Source organism: Colletotrichum paranaense (assembly GCF_030867605.1).
Source record: "Colletotrichum paranaense strain IMI 384185 chromosome Unknown Scaffold_5.1, whole genome shotgun sequence".
NCBI lineage: Eukaryota > Fungi > Ascomycota > Sordariomycetes > Glomerellales > Glomerellaceae > Colletotrichum > Colletotrichum paranaense.
Window position 1 is genome coordinate 3342711 of NW_026848963.1, and position 22259 is coordinate 3364969.

The window sequence follows — 22259 nt, forward strand, 5'->3', positions numbered from 1 at the left end:
AACGTCGACATCATCATAACGAAGCTCTGTGCAACCTAAACAACGTAGCATCGAACCTTGATCTACCGGAGGCGTTCACGCCCATACCTCGGTAGCTATCGAGAACCACAACATGTTGCATTGTTGACGCTCATATTTAGAACCGTGACACCGTGGCGAAGTTCGTAAGGCGAATAGTCACCTCGAAAGGTCTGAAAGACTGCGTGGATATGTGATCTGTTAGGCAAACCCAAGCGAGGCTGAACTTTGATCCGATGTGAACGTCAGATCACCAGCCCTTTGACGAACGTGTTCGTCTTGAAATGGTTTCGAATGAGATGGAATTTTAGCTATGAGGCAAGGAAACTTTGTGAACCTCAATGGTCGATCTAAGTGAAATTGCCGAGGCAAATGAGGGCACAAGGAGGGGGAGGGGGTCGAAACCGAAAACTTCAACTTGCCATGATGCCCACCAATCTGGATTATGTGTCGTTGCCTCGAAGCAAAACAAGCCGTATTCTGGGTTGCAGTACTGGTTGATCTGTGGCTATTTGTATAGCAACATCACACGAGGCTTTGTCAAATGGTTGCAATGGGAACACGGGAACGAGGCGCTTGCATTTTGTAATGAAGCCAAGAGGAGCGGTCTGAAAGTCTCAGTTTCCGTAGCTGTCCCTTTTGGCTAGGGCAGTAGTCAAGTATTGGCGTCGCAAACTAGTTCCGATGGCAGCCGTTGAGAGTTTGTAGGCGCCGTCCTGAGTCAAGACGGCGTCACGAACTCGCGATAATCGGAGGGAGATCCACTTGTCGCTGGTCAGCTGTACGATTCTTCACCGTATCATCGGATGGCATTGGGAACCATGAGAGGTGATGCAACCAAACCCGTGTTGCTTGAGAGTCGTATCCGACGGAGCAAAGAGTCGTGTGAGGCCTGCTGAGAGCTGAGAAACAAAAAACCAATGTTGCATTGTCGTTGGGCTGTCAAAAAAAAAAAGTCAGAGAATAGCAGGCGCTGCGTTGTGTCACAGGAACACACCCATGAAGCAGCCTCTCTCGAGGTTTACCCGCTTTAGAGTGTGTTCAGAACTCAAGTTGCATATGCCAAGATGCCCGGCCAGTGCTGTATGAGTAACTGAAACTAAGAGCACAAGCGGCCGTGTCGGCGCTGCATGATGCATATCTGGTAGTGACGGGATGGATCGAGACAGAGAGACAAAACAGTGGCTTGCGCTAGGCTGAATATCCGTACCTTAACTCAACGATATTGCGGGTGCTTGAGCTCGAGGACTGTTTCGATATTGCCGCTTCTCTTTGAGTCACCAGACCAGCCTGGTGTGTGCAGCGCATTCGCTCATCGACATAGAGCGAGGGCAATGAGTTCTTCGCCCCAGGTAGGACTCCATGTCTCCTCATTCGCTCTTCATTGGTGGGCCGCTCAGTGGTTCAGCTTCAGCGAAGCCTAGTGAGTCAACATTTGAACATTTTATCACGACTGGCGTTGCAAGTCGTTGCTGCTTACGTAGCCGCTCTTCTTCATCGCCTGCGCCTGCGGCTTCACCGAAATGGAAACAAAAGCGACAGGGTGGCGGCGCCCTCGTCTTCGCATTACACTTCAGTGTCTTTTCGGGCGCATTTTTCTCGTGTTGCTTGTTGTTATACGTGGCCTGGACCTAGCGCCCGGCTGATCGCGACCATTTTCATGCGGCAAATCCGGAAGTTGAGCCATCACTCTCACGAGAGCTTCTGGACGACATGACAGAAACAGCACAGACGTGGGCGAATGTCTCTTGCTTTGCTGCGGGCTGCGGGAAGGATGGAGATGGACAGAGACAGGTATGTCAGAGACACAGAACGAGAGGAGCAGAGCAAAAGGGCAAGAGATCAAAAGGAGACGAAATCGGTGGCGCCGGTTGTATGTTTCAAAACGGCAAGTCTCTAGCGGCGTCGCTACCGTCCTCCACGTTCCTTCTTCTCATCGTCCTCCTCCTTCTTCTCCTTCTCCTTCTGTTCCTTGGGTGTGTCGTGGGTGCCATGTACTTGTGAACTTGTGGGTGTGTCTTCAAAGTCGGACGGCGGGTGAGGCGTCGTTGCATCGATAGTGGGGGACCCCGGCCATCTCGCGCCTGCAGATGATGTGCCGTGACGTGACGACCAAGTACACCATCCGTAGCAACTAGCAGGGCCAGGGCACCAATGGATCTTCGAATCCTTCCCCAAACTGCCCAAACTGCCCCTTCGCTGTTGCATTCTGGGGTTAATTTGACCTCCCGAGCTCCTCCTGGCAGGGGGCACTTCACAACAGGTGTTCCATTATCCATCACGGCGCACTTGTCCCGACTAAACACCCCTTTAGCGGAACTTCCATCTGTTCAAGCTTACCATTACCCCCTGAGTCCTCAAGTTGGGTCTTGTCTCTTCTTTCCTGTCTTCGATCGTCATTTGGGTTCTCCCCGCGTCTGATGTGGCTCGTGATATCTCTTCTCTCTCTTTCCGTTATTCTCTTCTTTTCTCCACTGGCCTGAACCGCGGTTCCTGTGTGACCAACTCGCCCGGCGTGCTACGCTCCATCACCAGGACGTTCACGGCCCATCCGCCTTCTCTGTTATTTAACTTTCGCAGCCTACTTATGGCGCTGCGCCTTCCCAGAACTTGAGACCGAGGCGCTCGATGCTGCTTGGTCAACTCGACGCGCAATATCATCCGCCTCATCTTGGCTCTCAGCTTTGGATTTCTACGACTAGGTGGCAGGAGTTCCTTAGTATAAAGACTGCCCTTCCACCCTCAACCCTGACTCTACGTTGAGCCGCATAAGGTAGTCCAAGAAGCCCATGAGCATCAGCAAATCGTAGAACAACAAGCCGCATTAGTGGGAAGAAAATAAGCATTCGGTAGAGAACCCCCCTGCTGCTGACTCGGACTCGAGCAAGCAAGTATGGTAAGCTTTCATCTCATTCTCCCCATTTGTGTTACGGAACGGCCCGCCGCTATGCTCGGCAGCATCCTTGTTACACCCCGTTCCTCTTCCTCATCCCCCTTCCCTTTCCTCTAGTCCTTCTCTCGGCTGTCAGCTCGCGCCCTCTCTTTTTGTTGCTGACGTATTTCAAATAAATACAAATATGGCTCTTGGTACTGACCATCATAGGGGTCCATCAATAAGCAAGTTGCACGATACGAAATCAGCGCTGTCTTCACTCATCCTGACGCCTCCGTCGATATCGTCCTGGTACATGGTCTCAATGGTCACCCGAAAAGTACATGGACTTCCTCTTCGTCTTCGTCTCAACATAATGAAGGTGTGTTTTGGCCCACAGATCTACTACCGCAGTCTCTAGGAAAGACTCGCGCCAATATCTTGGTCTATGGCTACAACGCAGACGTCTATACCACCGGTAAAAGCACAAGTGCAAGTGACAACTTCATCTACCAACATGCTCAGACACTGGTCACAAACCTCACCCTCTATCGTAAAAGTGAGCGCACAGACAAGAACCCCATCATCTTTGTCGCACACAGCCTGGGCGGCATTCTTGTCAAGCGAGCCCTCATTTATTCCAATGACTTGAGAGACAAGAACCAAGAGGATGCCAGATCTATCTTCGTCTCCACCTTTGGAATCATTTTCCTGGGAACGCCACACACCGGATCTGACATGGCAACATGGGGTATCGTTCTGCAAAAGATGGCAGACGCCATTGCGCCTAAGAAAATGTTTGAGAGCGAGTCGGTGCTCCTCAAAACCTTGAAGAAGGACAACGAGACTCTGCAAAACATCAATAGCCACTTTCTCGACTTTTACCAGCGTTTCAAGATTCACATGGCCCATGAAAACCACAAAACGGATATCAGAGGAACGATGGTGACGGTGGTTGATGCGAGTTCGGCCAGTCCGCAACTTCCAGGCGTTGTTTACTACGGCATCGAGGCCCCTCATTCCGGAATGTGCAAGTTCAACAGCAGCAGCGCTCCTGGATACAGAAACGTTTCAACCGCTATTCGGACGTGGGCAGAAGAGGCTCCGCCAGTGATTCGAACCCGCTGGGACATTGAAATGGACGACAGGAAAGTCAGAGCACAATCCGAGGCAGCCGAGATCACCCGCGAGTATGGCAGTCCTCGAGAGACTATGATTTCAGGTATGCTCCCCCTTTCCGGAAAATCATACCATAATGGAAAGCCAATCATAAATTTTCAGTCTGACACATGCATCAAGAATACAGATATGTTCCAGCAGCTCAACAATCGTCACCTGTTGACACGACAAGCACCCGATCCGCTCCTGTTTCTGACTCTGCTACCCAGGTCCTGAACTTTGGTCCTCACTTTGTTCATCCCGACCGGTTCCGACCCAACTCGTTTTTCAAAGGGCGAGAGGACTATCTTGCAGATCTTCACAAATTGTTGAAAGACCCGAAGAGGCGTTCAGAGGGGACATCTGCGGTTTTAATTCAGGGCATTCCTGGTGTCGGGAAAACACATCTTGCTCGACAGTATTACTTCAATCACAAGGACCAGTATTCCGGGGGCGCATACTGGATCAGGTCTACCACGTTGCAAGATATGGAAGACGGGTTCTGGCGCATTGCAAAAACCCAGGCTATCAAAGGCATGGCTGCTCAAGGACATAAGAAGGACTTGTTAAATCCACACAACATGGTCGATATCGTCAGACGGTGGTTCAATGAGTCAAGCGATTGGCTGCTAGTGTTTGATGGCATTCGCGTCAACGACAAAGCGATTCTCAAGTACATACCCGACCGGCCAAACAGCAGTCTCATCTACACATCAACTGATCGGTGTGATCCTGGGTCTCATCTTCTTGACAACCCCAGCATGATGAAGCTGCCTCTACCACCCATTCAAGACGCTCAGGAGTTGTTGCTCGAAGAAATGGGAAAGAAACACCCATACAACACTGATGATCTCAGACGAGCTCATGAATTGGTACAGCTGATGGGTCGCCTCCCTCTGATGATTCACGCCGCTGCTGTGAACATGAATACCACGAGGGAACCGCTTGCAAAGTATCTCAAGACCTTCCGGGACTCGCCAAAAGTTGGAGAGCTTCCTGCATACATGGCGATTCGAGATCAGTTGCAGAGTCGCGGTAATTACGCCGCGTTGAATTTGATCTACATACTCTCCTTCTTCAGTCAATTCATACCGGTTGAACTACTGGCTCTTGGCTTGGGAGCTTTGGACAAGCGAACACCCGTGAAGACGGAAACGACAAAGGGCAGAAGGAGTCTGACACAGACTTTCGTTACTTTGATAAGCTTCGCCCTTATCGAACGAAACGAAGCTGATGACGTCTCTTCCTCGAGCTCGCAGAGCGGTCTCGACACGACTCCTGAGCCTTTGGATACACTTCGTGTTCACAGTGTTGTACAGGCCTTCTTTATTGAGCTTCTTGCCAAGGAAGGACAGCTTAATTTCTGGCTAGAGCGGGCCATCCGCGTCTTCTGCGCATCGTTCGATGAGGCCTATATCAGGATGAACGACGAGCCTGCCACTGGCCTTCCCGAAGACTACAGACAATATATTCGACACGGCAGAAGGTTGAAGGACCTTATTGACCGCCATATCGTTGATCGCCCAATTCACGGGTCTACAGAACAACCCAGTTCGCAGTAAGTGGGAAAACATCTTAAAGTCCCATCGCAGCCCCCGTTATGCTCCAATGTCCTGCTCAAGTCCTATGGCTGAATAAATGTCCAGTCTCTTTGCTGTCTTATTTCCATCACCCTCTTCTGTTCATTCGCTACAACTCTAGGACAAGCTCGATGAAGCGTACTGACGTTCAGAAATAGAACCGGACCTGTGAATCTTGACGCTGCTCGAAAAGATTTAGAAGAACGACTTGCGAAGGTGCCTGCAGACCTTAACGATTTACAGAGGACTATATCTACCCGAATCATCGACGGAAAGGAGGCCGCCCATAATTCTGTTTTCGAGCGAATGAACAGTTTATCGTCGCATTCAACAGACGCCTCTGGTACCGCAGTACTCCCTCAATCACCAGGGGTCTACTCGGCTGCATTGGAGCAAGAATACAAATTGCCGCTGACCACCCACAACCCGCTTCACTTCCACATGCCTTATGTACCTTACGTGGATGAACAGGCATCTCCGGTTGAGTACCAGGAGTCCGAGGATCGAACCATAACTCCGTACCCGCCCGACATTGAAGAAGGTCCATACAATGACACGGCTGACCCTGCGTGGACTGTTGTGGCCAGACACCGGTCAGTGAAGAAAAGGTCACTGAGGCGCTACCATGATCGTGGAGGATCATGGAGAGAGACAGCCGTAGCGACAAATGATCCTCGTGTGAGCATCAGTCGGGAGTCTGCAAGAGGCCTCATCACCCCACCTCAGTCTTCCAGAGGCGGCAGATCACCCAGTCGGTCCAAAGTTTCCGCAAGAAGCGAAGCTGAGGCCGAACTACTTTACATCAAGAAGGGATCGCCACCACCACCTCGTGGCGGTGGCTACATACACGACAAAGGCAGAAGCTTCAGTGCCGGTACATCTGTAAGGCCAACCTCGATGCTTGGAGCTTCAAGTTACGCCAAGGCCGTGTCAGGAACCGCAGTCGAGGAAGAGGCCCCCTCATTTCCTACTTTCGCTTCTCCCCCTTCACGGGCCGCGACAATCGACAGGAAAGCTGCTTACGATGATCGGTCCGTCTACAGCCTACAGACCGTGAACAGCCGCACGCCTTCCACGGCTCTCAGGTTGAAAGAAAATCAATTTCCAAAGTTAACTGGTTCTGGAAATGCGTCTCAATCGACCGAACAGTCTCGCCAATCGCAGTTTCAAGAATCCACTTCGAAACCGTCTTTTCAAAAATTCCTGCGCCGCTTGGGCAGATCCGTCAGTGGGGGGAAGCGTCACGAAAAATCAGGCCCGGGAAAAGTTTCCTCTAGCGGTTCATCGATCTCGTCCATTCCGAGATCGTCGGAAGAACTCCCGTACACATATCAGGAGGATGTGAGAACAGCGAACTCCAGTCCGGGTCTGGCTTACTCACAACAATTTCCCTCCGGACTGTCTGTTGTTACAAACCAAGAGAGTAGTCTGCGACAGCATCCCCTCTACCGGCAGTCAAACTCCCAGCCACCGTACACATACCAGGATGAGTCTGACAATGATGTCCTTTCCCAGTCTGATCCATGTCTGAGCCGCCCAAGTCTGAACATTTTTCCCGCTGAGAATATGGCATATCGGCCACCGCCGCGGCAGGTTCCATCTAGCACATATGAAGACAACTATCGGCCAGGAAGTCATATAGATCCTACGCCACCAAATGGGTATTCATCGCAGCCAATGTCTAGGAACCCAAGCTCAAACCCTCAACATGCGACAGCGACTGGCTCAGCAGGCACAGCTTTGAGCAGCAATAGCGGAAGTGTCAGGTCAAGTCTTCCTCATCGGCGAGCGCCGTCCATGGTAGAGACGGAGCCCTCACCGCGTCTTTCCCCAATAGAAATGGGCCAGACTTCTTACGACATATGGAGGAATAGGCAGACTGGGCAGCCCATTGACGAGGCGCTATTTGGACGCAGCAATATGCCTCGCCGACTACCTGTCGGTCGTGTTCCCAGCTTCATACGGGAAAGTCCGACATTGAGCCCGCGGTCTCTCCCTGGCAACAGCGAACCAATGTCTAGATCCGGGTCCGGGGGTATCAGAACTACAGATGGACGGCTCATCTCGTTTGGCGATATTCCCGTAGACATTGAAGAAGCAGAACGGCGGCGCATTCAGGCAGAGAACGATCGACTGCAACGTCGGTATGAAGAGGCTGTGGAGCTTTCGCGACAAATCAGAACTGGCGAGGCAGACACAGAGTCTCCCTCAGAGTCAAGCCCCATAGGGCTGGGGCTACATATGCCTTGAGAGGGACCACAGCCAGATAACAAGCCTGACGCAAGACGCCTTAGAAGGCGTCTGTGATAAGAACAGAATCGGCAGATTGGATTTCTTGTTTGACTTCTGTCTTACTTGAAGGCTTGCGACAAAAGTGTTGTTTGGGGGAATTAAGAGGCTGGCGTTGAAACAGAACAGAACAGAACAAACCAGGTATTTTAGTCATTATATCCTTCTAAAGCGGCCGTGGAGGCCAAGCGTTTCTTTTGTTCAAGGGGAATTACAGGCAGAGTACGATTAAAAGAAAGATTATGGCGCCCAGATGCTTCATCTCTTATGTGACTAGGAATTGGTGATTTACAGCCCTGTTGACAAGAATACTTCTACAGCGTCTGGACCCTGCGGTCCAGAAATCATCCCAAGCCGTTCCACGGCCACAGCAAATCTCCGCTTTCTGGTCTCTAGTCCTTCGGCGCCAGCATGAGCACGTACTCCCGCGTACTATGCCCCAGCTTAATCATATCCTTATCCCTCAGCTCATAATACCGACTCTCGGCAACCTTGTCCCCATTCAGCACCGTCCCGTTGGCGCTCTCGAGATCGATCAGGTACGGCTTCACCTTGCCGATCCGGTCACCAAACTCGTTCCGCTTCTCCACGTGCCGGAACTGGATCACGGCGTGCTGCTTGCTGATGCTCGGGTGCTCCGCCGCGAAGTCCACCACGGCCGCCTCCCGCCCCATCAGCCAGCAGCTCCGCAGGTTCAGGTCCACCGTGTCGACCACGTCGTCCCCCTTGAAGACGAAGAGCTTCCACTGGTCGCGGGCGGGCGGCTTGCGCGCCTCGGCGGGCTCGTGGTATTTCAGCGCGATGGAGGTGCCGTCGGCTTGTTGAACCGAGTTGGAGGCCGCTGCGAGGAGACCTGTTGTGCGGAGGTTGGGTTTTTCTTTTGGTTTTTCGGGTTCTTCGCCTTTGGAGACGGCGAAGGAGGCGTCTTGGTCCAGGAGGGGTCCCGAGCGGCGGATGGGGCTTGTGGGTGCCGTGAGGCGTTTGCGCTCTGAAGGTTTGGAGTTGTCGTCTCCCGAGTCGGAGGTTGGGCTGCGGTCGCGGTGTCGGCGGCGACGGGAGTCTTTGTCTCTGCTGCTGCGGTCGTCGTCACGAGGGGATCGCCTCCGCCTGTGTCTGTCGCGATCGCCGCGATCGCGGTCTCGTGAGCGGGAGCGTTTCCGCGCGGAAGGGTCTGGTGAGCGCGAGCGGCGGGACGTCTCGCGCCTGTCGCGTGATCGTGATCTTCGTCGTTCTTTGCGTGGTGGTCTGTCCGAGCCGCGATCACGATCGCGATCACGTTCACGGTCGCGGTCGCGGTCGCGGTGGGTGTCGCTGCGATCTTTGCTGCGTCTGCGGCGGTGGCTATCGCGATCTGTGGTGTCTCGTTCTCGGCGGGGCCGTTCGTCGTCGTCTTGGTCGTCGTGGCGGCTACGTCGCGACCGCTGGCCACGGTGCTCTTCGTCGGAGCCCATCTTTCGTGTTGATATTTATCTTGCACTTGGGGCGAGGATTGGAGCCGACGATCGTTAGGCAGTTGCGTTTTCCGCCAAAACTCGGCTCCTGTTTTCGCTGCACAACGACACTCTGTGCGAAGTTCGACGCTTCGAGCTGGAGCAATTGGCCGTGAGGAAATACGAATGCCTTCTCTGGAATTGCAATCTCGACAATGTTGCTTTAGGCGGCCATGAAAAAGCCAGGAATTCCATCGTGAGCTCTGAGGTCATCCCGCAACGGACGTGCATTTTAGCGGCTAAAGAGTAATCCTGGCGCCCCCCACACCCGCCGTAGTGCCCGTCCAGCCCGGCCCCGCCCCGATCCCGTCTGCATCCCGCCCGGCCATCCTCGACCACCACCGTCGTCCTTGCATCCGCAGAATCACAAAAAAACAGCAGGACAAGAAAAAGAAAAAAAACACCACAGCTTCCGCTCTCACATCACAGGAAGCACGCCTACCTGCCTCAACAGCAGCCAAGCCACCAACAACACAATATTTTCAAATCCCTCCAAAACAAATAGAAGTCACTTTAGACTGACAGTCAAAACCACAAAACGATTCGGGACTAGCCCCTTCGCATGCTAAACCCGGCCATTTGAGGCCTCAAAGGTCGCACAGGGCTGCCTCCACCGAGTAGCGAACAAGAGGGTCTGTAAATTCGGTTTCACTGCCGCGCTCTCACGCCGCTACTTTGGAACCACTCGCCCAACTGTCAACGAGAACAGAATCGCGGGACGTTATACATAAGGGGTAGGGCAGGGCAGGGCGGTCTCGTCAGTCCTGGTTGTATGGTTCGGTTCCTGTGATGAGAAGGAAGGCAGGTGCTTTGGTGGGGACTGCCTGCCTCCTTCTCAGCCATTGGACCGCCGTGATTTCATCCGGGCTTAGAGCACGTGAGGACACGAGAGAAGCGAGGGAGTGACCTGGTGTGCTACATCATGATGGGAGGCTAAGGCACTAGACATATTCACTGGTTGATGGTTCATCAGATTGTTAGATACCCTGATTCTATACCTCTTTTGCGTTGCGCTAGTTGCGCCGGCTCATCTTCCAACACTTCAAAACGCCCCTTTTTCTACCTACTCTCTTCCTCGTACTCTTTGGATCATCATGCAAGGCTGAACTCGGTAATCTCTCCCATCTCGTTCTTCGCTTCCGCTCCAACCTTGTAAGAAATCCTCCACCGCAACTTGATAGATTGCACCTTGCGGTTCTTGTCCCCAGCATGCCATACTTCTACGAACTGGGTCACACCTCTGCTCTGCTTGGGAGCCAACTCTCGCCCAGTCTGGGGCCGGAGGCCAAGTTCGTAACCCTGGTTAATGTTAGCAAAATGACCTATCTGTAAAAGGCACGCGCAAGACTGACCTTTGTGGCGGCGAGCTGATAGTGAAGCTCTGAGATGGGCTGTGCAGAGTTGTTCGAGAAGGCGAAACTAAGGTTGATCGCATTGCCCGTCCCCGTCCTCCCTGCAATCATCTCAATCTTAACAGTAGAATCGCTAACAGTCGCCTTGTGCTCCTTAGGCTGACTAGGCGCTTCAGGAGGGAGGGCTGACGAAAAGGCCCATTCGTCGTCGTCGTTTGCGGCTGGCGCTGCTGGCGCGGGCGCGATGGCGGGGGCGGGAGCTGGGGTAGCAGGCTTGGAGGAGAAGATGGGGGATCCAAGGGCGGCAAAGGGGTCGTTTGAGGTCGTGGCCTGCTGCTGGGGCGGCTTAAAGGCAGACATACCAGACGGCTGGGGTGTGCCGGACTGGGATGCTGAAGGAGAGGTGAAAGAAGCGAACTGCGAGAAGGATGGTGGCTGGGGTGTTGCAGTGTTGCTCATAGGTCCCTTTGCGCTGTTGTTTTCTGTCACGGAAGAGAGTAGCGCCGGCCCTGGGATGTCTAATTTTGGTCAGTATGTGGATGTGTCAACAACAAAGACTCTGTTTGAACATACTCGAGTTTGCTCCGAATCCCAGAGTCAAAGCACCTCCTTGGCCGTAGCTTGCTGAATCGTCCATGGAAAGGCCGAGAAGATCGTTTTCAATGCCTGCTGACTGTGAGGCCGGCTGACTTGACGATGAGCCATTCGTTGTCTCTGGTTCGCCATCAAAGTCGATCAAAGAAAGCTCTTGCGCTGCGCTCTTGGAAGGACCTGAAGTTGACGGCAGCGGCGCGCCACTGGCCACCTTCTTAGCTGCTTCAAGATCCCCCTTCTTCATGAACTTGTATCGCTCCACTGTCCGATGTATGCTGTCATTGATCTCCAGCAACTTCGCGACAGCCTCGTGGTCATCCGACTCCTCTTCACACATTTTCTGGATCTTGGGTTGCGCGCTAGACAGAGCGGCAGCAAGCTCAGAAAACACATCTCCGTCCTGCATCGTGTCGCCCTGTTGGAAAGCTTCGAGTCTCTCTTCGAGCAACCTAGCCTTGGCTTGGATCTTGGCAACCTCCTGAGCGGCCTTGGCGCGGTAGTCGGTCTTGGATCGAGTATCGTAGCCGGCCATAATCTTCATCAGGCGGTTTGCCTCCTGTAGATCCTCGGGTGTACCTCGTCGAATGAGCTCCTGAAGCTTAGCGGATTGCGCCTCGCGTTCCTCTTCTTCCATTTCCTCGGCAGATTTCAAGTTCTACGCACGTCAGTATAGCTCCAAATCGCTGCCAACGAAAATGAAGAGCGCCTTACATCGCTAGGGTTGAGCACGGCGGCGTCATCCCGCCTGACCTCGGGGAACGTGTACCCCTTGTAGCTCAGAAGACGATGCATATCCCGAATGAAGCCCAAGTCCTCCTTGTACCTGCTCGTTTCGCATATCGTGCTTCTCCACTCCTCAATCGCCTCGAGGATCTTCATCTGGACCCTCGTCGCCCGTATCGGGGGTCGCTCGGGGAACCTTCTGACGAGCTCATTGAGAAACTCCTTTGTGCTGATCTGCAGGTGGAAGGGGTAGCCGCAGTTCTTGACGCAGATGTCGAGCAGATTGATCGCGAGGAGGGCGACATTGGGGTTGCGATGGTTGATGTAGCTGACGATGGCGACAGCGGCCTCGCGTGGGGCGGAACCCTTCTTGGAATTGATTAGGTCGGAAATCTCGAGATTCAGAGCGAGGTTCGGCTCGTAATTCTCGGGACTGCAGGCGGCCTGAATGAAGCGCTGGAGCTGAGACGGCGTGGGAGCGCCCATTTCGCCCCAGCGGTCTCGGGCCGCAGCTCTGGCTGATGCGGCCTCCATCGTCGTCGTTGCGGCTGTTACGTTCGTGGGCGGCCTCGGGCGGGGAGGTAAGGGAGCTATCTTGGCGGGTTAGGGATCTCGTCGTTCGTCCAAATTTCTCAGAGTGAGAAGCGCATCCGAAGACGATGGATGGGTTGGGTTGGCCGTGAAGAATTAACAGCTGGCCGAGCGAGCGCCTGCGAATTGGACAGATTGGATTAGGTCGGCGCAGGCATCCCTCATGAACCCTGTGATAGGTACCGATGGCATCTGTGGCCGAGTGACGAGGGGCTGCTGAGTGACAGGCGGCGCGGGAAGAGGAGCCACCAAAAGGTGGCCTGTGCTTGACCTACGGGCGGCTTTGCCATACTTCTGTACCTTATTCGGAGATATCACGCTTACTGGCATATTCGGACCTTGTTATGCACTGTAATGTGTTTTCTGGTCATTTTCGAGATTTGCCCCTCCAAATACCCCGCCAAACTTTTGTTCGCCCAAGGAGATACCGAACCCTTTGGCCTTCGTTCAGTCACCCTGCGATCCCACAGTAACATACCTCTCCAAGATGGTCCGCCATAAGAAAGACAACTTCAGCTCCCGCGGTCGTAAGCTCCACTCGGGACCGCCGCGACAACGCCAACCCCGCGATGGCGACGACACTGACGGCCCCTCCACCCGCCCATCCTTCAAGGCAGCATGCTGGGATCTTGGCCACTGCGACCCCAAGCGGTGCTCCGGAAAGAAGCTGATCCGAATGGGCATGATGCGCGATCTCCACGTCGGTCAGAGGCATAACGGCGTCATCATCACGCCCAATGGCAAACACACCGTCTCCCCGGCCGACCGCGACCTCATGGACCAGTACGGCGCCGCCGTGGTCGAGTGCAGTTGGGCGCGCATGAAGGACGTCCAGTGGAATAAAGTGGGAGGCAAGTGCGAGCGGTTGCTGCCGTACTTGGTGGCTGCGAACACCGTCAACTACGGCAAGCCGTGGAAGCTGAACTGTGTCGAGGCGCTCGCGGCGGCGTTTTACATTTGCGGGCACCCCGAGTGGTCGGAGCAGGTTCTTGCGCCCTTCTCCTATGGCGAGGCATTCTTGGAGATCAACGGGAGTCTGTTGAAGAAGTACGCCGCGAGCGAAGACGAAAAGGGGGTGAAGAAGGTTCAGGAGGAATGGCTGGACAGGCTTGACAAGGAGTATGCGGACAGCAGAGAGGATGCTGACGCGGACGACATGTGGAAGGGAGGAAACACAAACAGGAGAGCCATGGTAGACTCTGACGAGGAGGAAGATGATGATGACGACGAAGATGACGAGAGCGGAGACGAGTCTGGCGAAGGCGACAGCGTTGACGGCATATACCTGGGCAAGAAGCCCGCCAAAGACCATGAAGAGGAAGAGGACGACAAAGACCCCTACGCGATATCAGACGACAGCGATGACGACGCGGCAATGGAGGAGATACGGCGCAAGGTTCTTGCGTCAAAGACGTTCTCTAACCCGTCGGCAGCAGAGAAGAAGAAGCCCGAGTCGATAGCACGGCCACAAAACTTGAAGCCGGACTCTGATGTTGAGCCCGACTCTGACAATGGAGAGGAAGATGACGAGTTTGACAACATCATCAATGCCACACCTGTCACGGACAAGATTGGGTTGGCTAAGCTCGAGAAGGAGCGGTTGCAAGCGACGACTACGAGTAGGACGTTCTCGTCGAATACGGTTTCTGCCCCAAAACGGTGGTAAAAATAAATGAATAATACATGACGAAGTTTGAGGTGGCCAAATACCTCCCCAAATATTCTATAGCAGCCATGATAGGCTGGTTACACAAGTTGTTTTACAGTATGGCGTTGTATGAGTTGCGTCTCCGAATACGTTCGTCTTCCTCCCGAGCACAGCTTTGATGTCAAGAAACTCTCAAGCACCACTGTTGCTCAACTCTATACCCACGGCCTCGTCTTGTCATCTCGTACAAACGTCTTACAGCTGTCCCAATTATCTTACAAAGACCTCTTCTCCCTCACCTCTTCGTACATCTGGATTTGATCGCCAACATGGAAGTCTGTAAATCCGTCAAAGGCAATACCGCACTCGGAGCCCTTTCTGATTTCGTTTACATCTTTCTTGCCGTGCTTGAGAGTATCAATCTTGCCTACATTTGTTGTCAGATTAGGCCGCTACTCACACCAACGGTGATGAAAGGGGATAGCTTACCTTCAAAGATCTTTTCGCCTCCGCGCAGAACGCGCGCCATGGTTGACCGAGTGACCGAACCGTTTCTGACCTTGCATCCGGCAATGTTCTTATACTTGCGTCCTTTGATGTTGATGGGGAAAATTTGAAGGATATCCGCCTCGCCGACAACCTTGGACGACACCTTATCCGGCAAGGACTCTGACATGACTTGCTTGACATCGTCTGCCAAGTGATAGATGACGCTGTGGTCTATAATTCTGACGCCCTTTTGCTCCGCCATGGCCTTGACATGGCCGGGGACGGTACTGTTGAAGTTGGCAATGACACTGTTCGACGCCTCAGCATGCTCAACATCTGACTCGGAAACCTGGCCAGCCGCAAACCGGAGGATACGAGGCCTCACTTCATTGTTGCCAATCTCGTTAATAGTCGCGCATACAGCTTCGACGGAGCCCACGACGTCACCTCTAACCATGAAATTGATAATTTTCGTGGTTGAAGCCGGTTCGACGGCATCTCCATCTGCTGCCTCAACCTCTGCCGCAATCTCAGCAGCAATCTTGGCCTCACGTTCGCGAAGCTCCTGCTCAGCCAACTGCTTCGAAGATGCCTCTCTCTCCCGCATCTCCTCGCGGTAGTCGACAGCCACCCTCGCTCGGTCTTCGTCGGGTGCCTGAAGAATCTCGTCACCAGCAGCAGGTAGCTCGTCTCTCCAGCCCAGAACCTCGACAGGGGTTCCAGGTGGCGCCTCGTCCAACTCCTGTCCGGCCTCATTTCGCAAAACTCGAACCCTAGCCCAGGCAGTGCCTGCGACAATGAAGTCGCCGAGGCGTAGAGTGCCACGCTTGACGAGCACGTTGGCAGACTTGCCATATGGCTTTATACTGGCTTCAAGCACCCACGCTTCAGCCATACCATCGGCTTCGGCTCGCATGTCTTGAATTTCAGCCAAGGTGACAATGTTCTCCTCCAACTCAGCCATGCCTTGACCAGTCTTTCCGCTCACACAAACAACTTGTACGTCACCACCAAAGTCTTCGATCTCGACACCATGGCGAGCGAGGTCTGCCTTGACCTGATCCGGGCGCGCATCTTCCTTATCACACTTATTGATGGCCACGATCATTGGCACCTTTGCGGATCTGGCATGCTTCAGAGCCTCCAGAGTCTGGGGTTTGACACTGTCGTCAGCTGCCACAACCAGGACCACAATATCCGTGACGTTGGCACCACGTTGGCGCATGGTCAAGAAGGCCGCGTGACCAGGTGTGTCGAGGAAGGTGATGAGCTTTCCTTCAGACATCTTTACCATGAAGGCACCGATGTGCTGAGTGATACCGCCGTGTTCTTGCGCCGCAATAGAAGATTGCCTGAGGTAATCGAGGAGCGTAGTCTTTCCGTGATCGACATGGCCCATGATGGTCACAACAGGGGGCCGTTGCGGCAATACCGAGACATCTTCCGGAGGAGGCCGAGATTTGAGATCCCTCGCAGCGCCGGTATCAACTTTTGGTTCAAACCCGAACTCCTGAGCGACTAGAGCCGCGGTTTCTCCCGTCATGATGCTGTCCTCGGTAATGTCCTCGAAGCCCATTTCTGCCAGAGCCTTCAGAAACTCGCGACTCTTCATCTTCAGCGCTGAGCCCAAATTTAATATGCTGATGAACTCAGGCAGGAAGATACTCGGGACTGCTGCAGCTGCTGCAGCTTCCGCAGCTCTTTGTGCTTTTGCCTCAGCCTTCTGACGGCGGCGTTCGGCTGGACTTATACCACCATCTTCCCATTCATCATTTTCGTCCTCCCACCGTGACTGCCCTTTTGACTTGTGCGATCCCCGAGAGGATGCGTGACTATCCCCGCGACGGTTGCTAGTCTTATCGCGTCGTCGAGAGTCACGGTTGATCTCGTAGGACTCATCGAACTCTCTTGTCTTGGACTCTGGCTTTTGAGACGTGTTCGGTGCGGCTTGTGCATAGTCCCCCGATATGTCTTCGCTCAAGCCACCAAGTTCTGAGCGTGATGATCGTGGGTTTCTGTCGTTCCGGGTGGGGCTTTCGGCCACCCGTTCTTGAAATTTGGTGAAAAAGTTCTCTCTCGAAAGTCCCTCGGAATCAATGCTAGAGTCTTGAGTCCTCTTTGAGAGTTGGCTCCAGCTGCCCGAGCCCAGTGCGTTTGACTTGCCGAGACCATTCCGCTGACGCGAGTCCCTCTGGGACGACAGACCACCGAGACCATCTCTTTCAGCGCGTCGGTGATGCGGTACAGGTGTGCTTGGCGGGGCTTGATCTGAATCATGACGATGTCTCCAGTCGGATCTTGGTGCTGAACGTGAAGGCCTTTCGTCGAGACCGCCTTGAGTTCGCGGTTTTGTGTTGGCATCTCCCAAGCCACCTTTAGAGCTTCCTCCAAGGCCACCTCCAAGGCCTCCTTTACGGCCATCTCCTAAGCCACTGAAAAACTGCCTCGGCTTCTTTTCTTCCTCTCTTCCTCCTGCACTTGTAGGGACGCTCTCAAGGCCTCTTCCCAAGCCTCTTTGCGCGCCACTTCGAACGCCTCCACTTCCAAGACCGCTACCGAGACCTCCCTTAGGCCCTCGTTGTCTCGGGTCGGGCTGCCCTAAAGCATCCTGGGCCTTTCTCGTCGCATCAGCTTTGTCCTGCACGGCCTTCTCCTGTGCGGCTTTGTGGGTGGCTAGCTTTTGGCGCGCGGCGCGCTCGTGTGGTAAAAGCCCATCATCGACGTCGTTGCTTCGATCTACGGGGGCCGCTACTGCTGGGCCGTCGGGGCTCGGTGCTTTTGACGGCGTGCCTGCACCAAATGCCGACGCTCCCCATCCGAAGCCGTTGGCCGGACCGGGTGACTTCCTAGGAATGCCCGAGCCGATAGAGCCCTTGCCACCTCCCCATGACGCGAATCCTCTGCTGCCGGTCGATACATGCTTCGTCGAATCGGAGTAGTTTGGTCGACCGAGATCACGCTGCCGCTGCAGGGCGGGGTGGCGGCAGAAGGCGCAGACGTAAGCACTGCTTCGCTCCTAAAGAAGCTATTAGATTATGTGCAAAGACCTCGATCACTCGGGAATAGCTCTACTTACGTTCCATATCCTACATCTAAGCATGATTTGTATTTGGGCGCAACATGAGAGGCTGCGAAGGAATGCCTGGAGAAAGTTAAGGTCGAGCTCGAGCTCCTTCGAAATGCCCCAGAAATTTCTCGAGCTCCCCCAGGGCAATTGGAGAGGTCAGCATGTGCAGCCAATCGCTGCCAGGAGGCAATTGGACAGTTCTTGGACCCACCACCACCCGGTACGTCAGGGGCAGGTACCTGGTGGCATGCAACCCCCTTGCCCCCATTTGTAAAGCAAATTCGGCCAGCTTGTAGCTAAAGAGCCCTGGGTCGAGCTCACTTATTCTCACTCACATTTCACAAGCACAACTGTTTCACAGTAAGTGTCCGCGGAAACGGTCACGATGGCGCCAAAAGTGAAGGCCGTCAAATCCAAGGCACCCAAGAAAGCGGCAGTGGGCGCGCCGCCGAAGCCCTTCAAGAAGCCAGCAGAGGTCCTCCAACCCTTCATCGAGACGCTTGACCAAAAGCACGTCTACATCACCCACATCGACTCCAAGCCCGTGGAGTTCAAGAAGAAAATCTTCCTCGTGCCGGTCGGCATGAACCTGGCCGTCGCCGCGCTCTTCGTCCTGCGCATGTACTGGATCCTGCCCTACTACTTCAAATTCGTCCAGTCCGCCATGGGCTACCCCAACGAGACGACCTTCCCCACCGCCAACTCGACCTGGGGACAGCTCCTCTGGGAGGTCGCCAAGCGCGGCGGCTCGCTAACCCTGGATCTCATGCTCTTCATCTTTGTCTGGCCGTGGCCCGTCGAGTTCGTCTTTGGCACGTCGTACAGCAACCCGGTCAGCTGGCGGTGGAAGGTCGGTTTTCGCGCAAAGGAAATCTACGTCCGGCGCAGCCGGGAGTGGGACCAGCAGCTGGGCGACATCTTCAAGGACAGGGAGCGCAACGAGGCGCTGCAGCAGGTCATCCGGCAAGCTTGCTCCCCTCTTCTCCTCCAGGAGAAGACTGGCTACCTCACCATGACTGGACAGTGGGATCTCGACTGGCAGGCTATGATTGACGCTCACACCATGGTTGATCGCAACGACGTCGCACTAGATGCCTTCAGACGCCTGGTACTGGTGTATCATGAAGATTACGGCTGGATGTCAGTTGAGGAAGAGGGCGTGACGGCAAAGGAAGACGACAGACGGAGACAGGTGTTCCAGTTCAGGGATGCTCTCAACGCAATTGGCAAGGAGAACCTTTTCTTCCGGTGGATCGAGATCGTGCAGTTCGAGTCCTCGCAGCCAGGTGGGTTCGGCCCCGAGAAGCAAGTTGTAGTGGCGAAGCAGATCCGGGATCTGTTCCAAAAAGAGGGCGTGGATTTTGATCAGGTGTGGCATGACGCCGTTGGATCGGATGGGTTGAGTGGCATGTGAGACAAATCATGAATCTGCACTGCGCGAGGTATTGTACATTGGCTTCATGTAAAATAGAGCATTTTCACGGAGTCTGGCAGAACAGCCTATGGCAGCAATTGGGCTTTGGCACACAAAATCTTTTGTCCACATTTGTGGCTTCCACATGGTGTCCGGGGCATGCGATGCTGGGATCGAATATGGACCAGGAAGAACGATGGTATATAACTTGAGGTCGTGTCCAGATTGCCAAAGAGCACTGAATGCCCGGCTTGGCCAGGACCGGCTTATTTGCTGGACTTCTTGCCCTTCTTCGCTGAAGGGCCGAGGGCGGCCTCACGCTTCTTGGCCTCCTTTGCCTCAATCTCCTTCTTCTTCGCAGCCTCTTGGGCCTCGCGCTCTTCTCTCTCGGCCTGCAGAAAATTAGATGGTTAGTTTTAATGTCTAGGAGGTAAATCGAAATTTGAGCTGAACTTCTTACATCTCTCCGAGCAGCATCAGCCGCTCTCTGCTCACGAATGAGTCTCAACCGCGCCAGATCGGCCTTGGCCTCGTCCGTCTTGCCGGCCTCGTGCAGCTTGCGGTATCTCTCCTTGGCCTGCGCGGCCTCCATGCTCTCGCGCTCCTTGCGGTTGTTGGCCACGGTCAGCTTCTTGACGCCCTCGGCGGCCTCGTCAACGTCGGCGCTGGGGGCAGGCGCCTTGGTCTGGTTGCGAGAGGCCTTGGAGTGGTTGGGGTTGGCGGGCATGTCGTCATCGCTGCTCTCCTCTTCGGAATCGCTGGGGGGCAAGTCGCCGACCTCGACGGCCTGGGCCTTCTTCTTGGCTATGGCGGCATCCTTGCGAGCCTTTGCGGCAGCCTTTCTATCGGCACGAGACAACTCGGCCTGGGCGGCGCCGCCCTCGTCAGAGTCGGACTCCTCCTCAGAATCCTCTTCAGAGTCTTCTTCGGAGCTCTCCTCGTCCTTCTTCTTGGAGCCGGCGGCCCACATGTTGATTTCGTTGCCATCGGCGTCGAGGGGTCTGAGATCACGGGAGAAGTGCTTGCCACCTTTCCAATCAGTAGAATGTCAGCCTGCGCTTCAACGGGATGGGTATCACTGAGGCGAATTTTTGACGAACCTCCACGGGTGAACTTTCTGAACTTGCCGCCACGGCCGCGAGAGTTGCCTCCTGGTTGTCCGCCTGCCATTTTGACTGTGATGGGGTTCTATTTTTTTTCTGCTGGTTTGCTCCTGATTGTCTGCGTAGACAAAATGAGATTGCGGGGTCGAAGTGGGATGTTTAGCAAAGATAGTTGGCGCAAAGGGTAGGATGGCGGGGTAAAAGTGTGCTGTCCTGCTTTGGTGGGCGGCGGCTGCACTTGGGCGTGGTGGTTTTTAAAGAAGAAGGTTATGGTGTCAGAGATTACCTTAGAAGCAGAGGAAGAGGGAATCACTGGAGATAAAGCAGGGTCAACACGGTGAATCGGACTTCAGTTATGATCCCATTGGGTAGACACTAAGGCATAGCTCGAAGAGTCACAGACTTAATAAGGTGTGGCAGATCAGAGGGGCAATCATCATTACGGTATTTCGCCCTGCCAAGTTACCAAAATGGGCCATAACAGCATCGTTGGGTTACGGCGCGCAAAGCACGATACTGCAGTCCATTTCAGTCCCTGAACCTGCAGAGTCCCGCAAACACAAACACCTTGACCTTCATTGGCCGGCGGCAGCAGCCCATTTCTACCCGAGGGGGCCACTCTTTGGCCTCTTTTTCACCGCCACGACTTTGTGTCCCGCGCTAAAGCGGGCAGGCTTCAATGTAGACAGCCTGTGTCAGGAGATGCACATGTGCAGAATGTCTGTCATCTAAGCCACGCGTAGTATGTTTTCGGCAATCACCTCACTTTAGTCACAGGTGCAACATCTTACCCTCCCTCAGGTACAAGGCCGCGGTCCCTGATATAATGACCCCGATAGAGACGGGAAAAGGGTGAGGCCAATCGAAGGATGATTTCAATCTGGCGGCTCTCATTCGGTACGTGGATTGACCCCACTCGGTTCTTTATGGACTCCTCCTAAGGTAGCATACCAAAACTGAAGGTGATCAAGAGAATACCAGAGAATGGCTTTTTGCCAGGAAGAAATTAGTGTTTGGCACAATGTACCAACGAATAAGTGAGTTCCTCAGTGAGATTTGACTGTGTGGTAGGTAGTTCATCAATCAACTGCGACTAGTCCTCAAAGTGTAGGAGTAGCCTCTCACTTTGCTTGGGATAAATCTCCGTTGGTTCAATCCAGTCCATGCTACAAGATTAAGAGCTCTCAGTGTGGTAAAATCGCGGATGTGAGTCATATTTGTCTTCAATCCGAAGACCAACCCAGTTGTGAAACGAGTTCATCGCAATGAAATGCCAAAGAGACTTGTAAGTGGCCCACCAAGGTATCGAGCCGCATCTCCAACTGAAAGTGAATCCCGGCCACCGGCAAAACCTAAGCGCGAACCAACCAACCACCCTCTCCACTGGCCCCACTCTCAGAAAACCAATATCAAGGCTGAGATCGCGCGCAAAAGCTTGCGCTTTCCTCTTTTTCTCTTTTCTTCTTTACCTAATCATAAAACATATTAATCCTCCTTATTCACTCTGGCTTTCACGTTATCAATGAATGTGTCTGGAGGGGAAACAGGAGGAGAGACTGACGCACTTTACTCGCACACTTACCCTCTGACCCGTGGCAGCTTCGGCTGTATTGGTGATTGGAGAAATTTTTTGCAGCGATACATTGTTTCCCACCGCATTTACCTTGCGTGTAGTGAGATGCCGTGATTGTGCTGGGGCGCATTAAACATCGTTCCAGACGTCAATCACATACCTGACTGTCAAGCTCCAGCCTATGATGCGCTCTGTTCACTGTCGCAGAGCCCTGGTTCTTACGGCAGATGCGCTGTCACTGGTGTGAGGTTATCTCGGCCATACAGTGCGACGGTATTATATACAGTTTAGGCACGGT

At 53.9% G+C, this 22259-nt stretch overlaps 10 protein-coding genes across 10 annotated transcripts; 4 read left to right on the top strand and 6 right to left on the bottom strand.

The window, feature by feature from the left end:
* Positions 1–635: 635 nt before the first annotated feature.
* Positions 636–1157, bottom strand: CPAR01_07533 (uncharacterized protein; the record flags this gene model as incomplete). Its single annotated transcript, XM_060491802.1, has 3 exons — positions 636–782; positions 839–957; positions 1016–1157. 3 exons carry the CDS (start codon positions 1155–1157, stop codon positions 636–638), a joined length of 408 nt encoding a protein of 135 aa, XP_060350676.1.
* A 223-nt stretch (positions 1158–1380) lies between these two features.
* CPAR01_07534 (uncharacterized protein) lies at positions 1381–2022 on the top strand (the record flags this gene model as incomplete). Its single annotated transcript, XM_060491803.1, has 2 exons — positions 1381–1441; positions 1685–2022. The coding sequence occupies 2 exons, from the start codon at positions 1381–1383 to the stop codon at positions 2020–2022; spliced, it is 399 nt and encodes a 132-aa protein (XP_060350677.1).
* CPAR01_07535 (uncharacterized protein) lies at positions 1927–2226 on the bottom strand (the record flags this gene model as incomplete). Its single annotated transcript, XM_060491804.1, has 1 exon — positions 1927–2226. The coding sequence occupies one exon, from the start codon at positions 2224–2226 to the stop codon at positions 1927–1929; it is 300 nt and encodes a 99-aa protein (XP_060350678.1).
* An 895-nt stretch (positions 2227–3121) lies between these two features.
* CPAR01_07536 (LipA and NB-ARC domain-containing protein) lies at positions 3122–7878 on the top strand (the record flags this gene model as incomplete). The annotated part of the gene is made up of 4 exons (XM_060491805.1): positions 3122–3272; positions 3312–4112; positions 4190–5606; positions 5787–7878. Coding segments are annotated over 4 exons (4461 nt in total), but the record flags the coding sequence as incomplete, so codon positions are not given.
* A 431-nt stretch (positions 7879–8309) lies between these two features.
* CPAR01_07537 (FHA domain-containing protein) lies at positions 8310–9368 on the bottom strand (the record flags this gene model as incomplete). The annotated part of the gene is made up of 1 exon (XM_060491806.1): positions 8310–9368. One exon carries the CDS (start codon positions 9366–9368, stop codon positions 8310–8312), a length of 1059 nt encoding a protein of 352 aa, XP_060350680.1.
* A 1131-nt stretch (positions 9369–10499) lies between these two features.
* Positions 10500–12610, bottom strand: CPAR01_07538 (VHS domain-containing protein; the record flags this gene model as incomplete). Its single annotated transcript, XM_060491807.1, has 4 exons — positions 10500–10706; positions 10760–11277; positions 11333–12008; positions 12065–12610. The coding sequence occupies 4 exons, from the start codon at positions 12608–12610 to the stop codon at positions 10500–10502; spliced, it is 1947 nt and encodes a 648-aa protein (XP_060350681.1).
* A 544-nt stretch (positions 12611–13154) lies between these two features.
* On the top strand, positions 13155–14333 carry CPAR01_07539 (uncharacterized protein; the record flags this gene model as incomplete). Its single annotated transcript, XM_060491808.1, has 1 exon — positions 13155–14333. The coding sequence occupies one exon, from the start codon at positions 13155–13157 to the stop codon at positions 14331–14333; it is 1179 nt and encodes a 392-aa protein (XP_060350682.1).
* Positions 14334–14590: 257 nt separating this feature from the next.
* Positions 14591–17904, bottom strand: CPAR01_07540 (translation initiation factor IF-2; the record flags this gene model as incomplete). Its single annotated transcript, XM_060491809.1, has 3 exons — positions 14591–14742; positions 14805–17820; positions 17881–17904. 3 exons carry the CDS (start codon positions 17902–17904, stop codon positions 14591–14593), a joined length of 3192 nt encoding a protein of 1063 aa, XP_060350683.1.
* Positions 17905–18256: 352 nt separating this feature from the next.
* CPAR01_07541 (uncharacterized protein) lies at positions 18257–19285 on the top strand (the record flags this gene model as incomplete). Its single annotated transcript, XM_060491810.1, has 1 exon — positions 18257–19285. One exon carries the CDS (start codon positions 18257–18259, stop codon positions 19283–19285), a length of 1029 nt encoding a protein of 342 aa, XP_060350684.1.
* A 266-nt stretch (positions 19286–19551) lies between these two features.
* CPAR01_07542 (uncharacterized protein) lies at positions 19552–20455 on the bottom strand (the record flags this gene model as incomplete). The annotated part of the gene is made up of 3 exons (XM_060491811.1): positions 19552–19677; positions 19746–20314; positions 20386–20455. The coding sequence occupies 3 exons, from the start codon at positions 20453–20455 to the stop codon at positions 19552–19554; spliced, it is 765 nt and encodes a 254-aa protein (XP_060350685.1).
* Positions 20456–22259: the final 1804 nt, after the last annotated feature.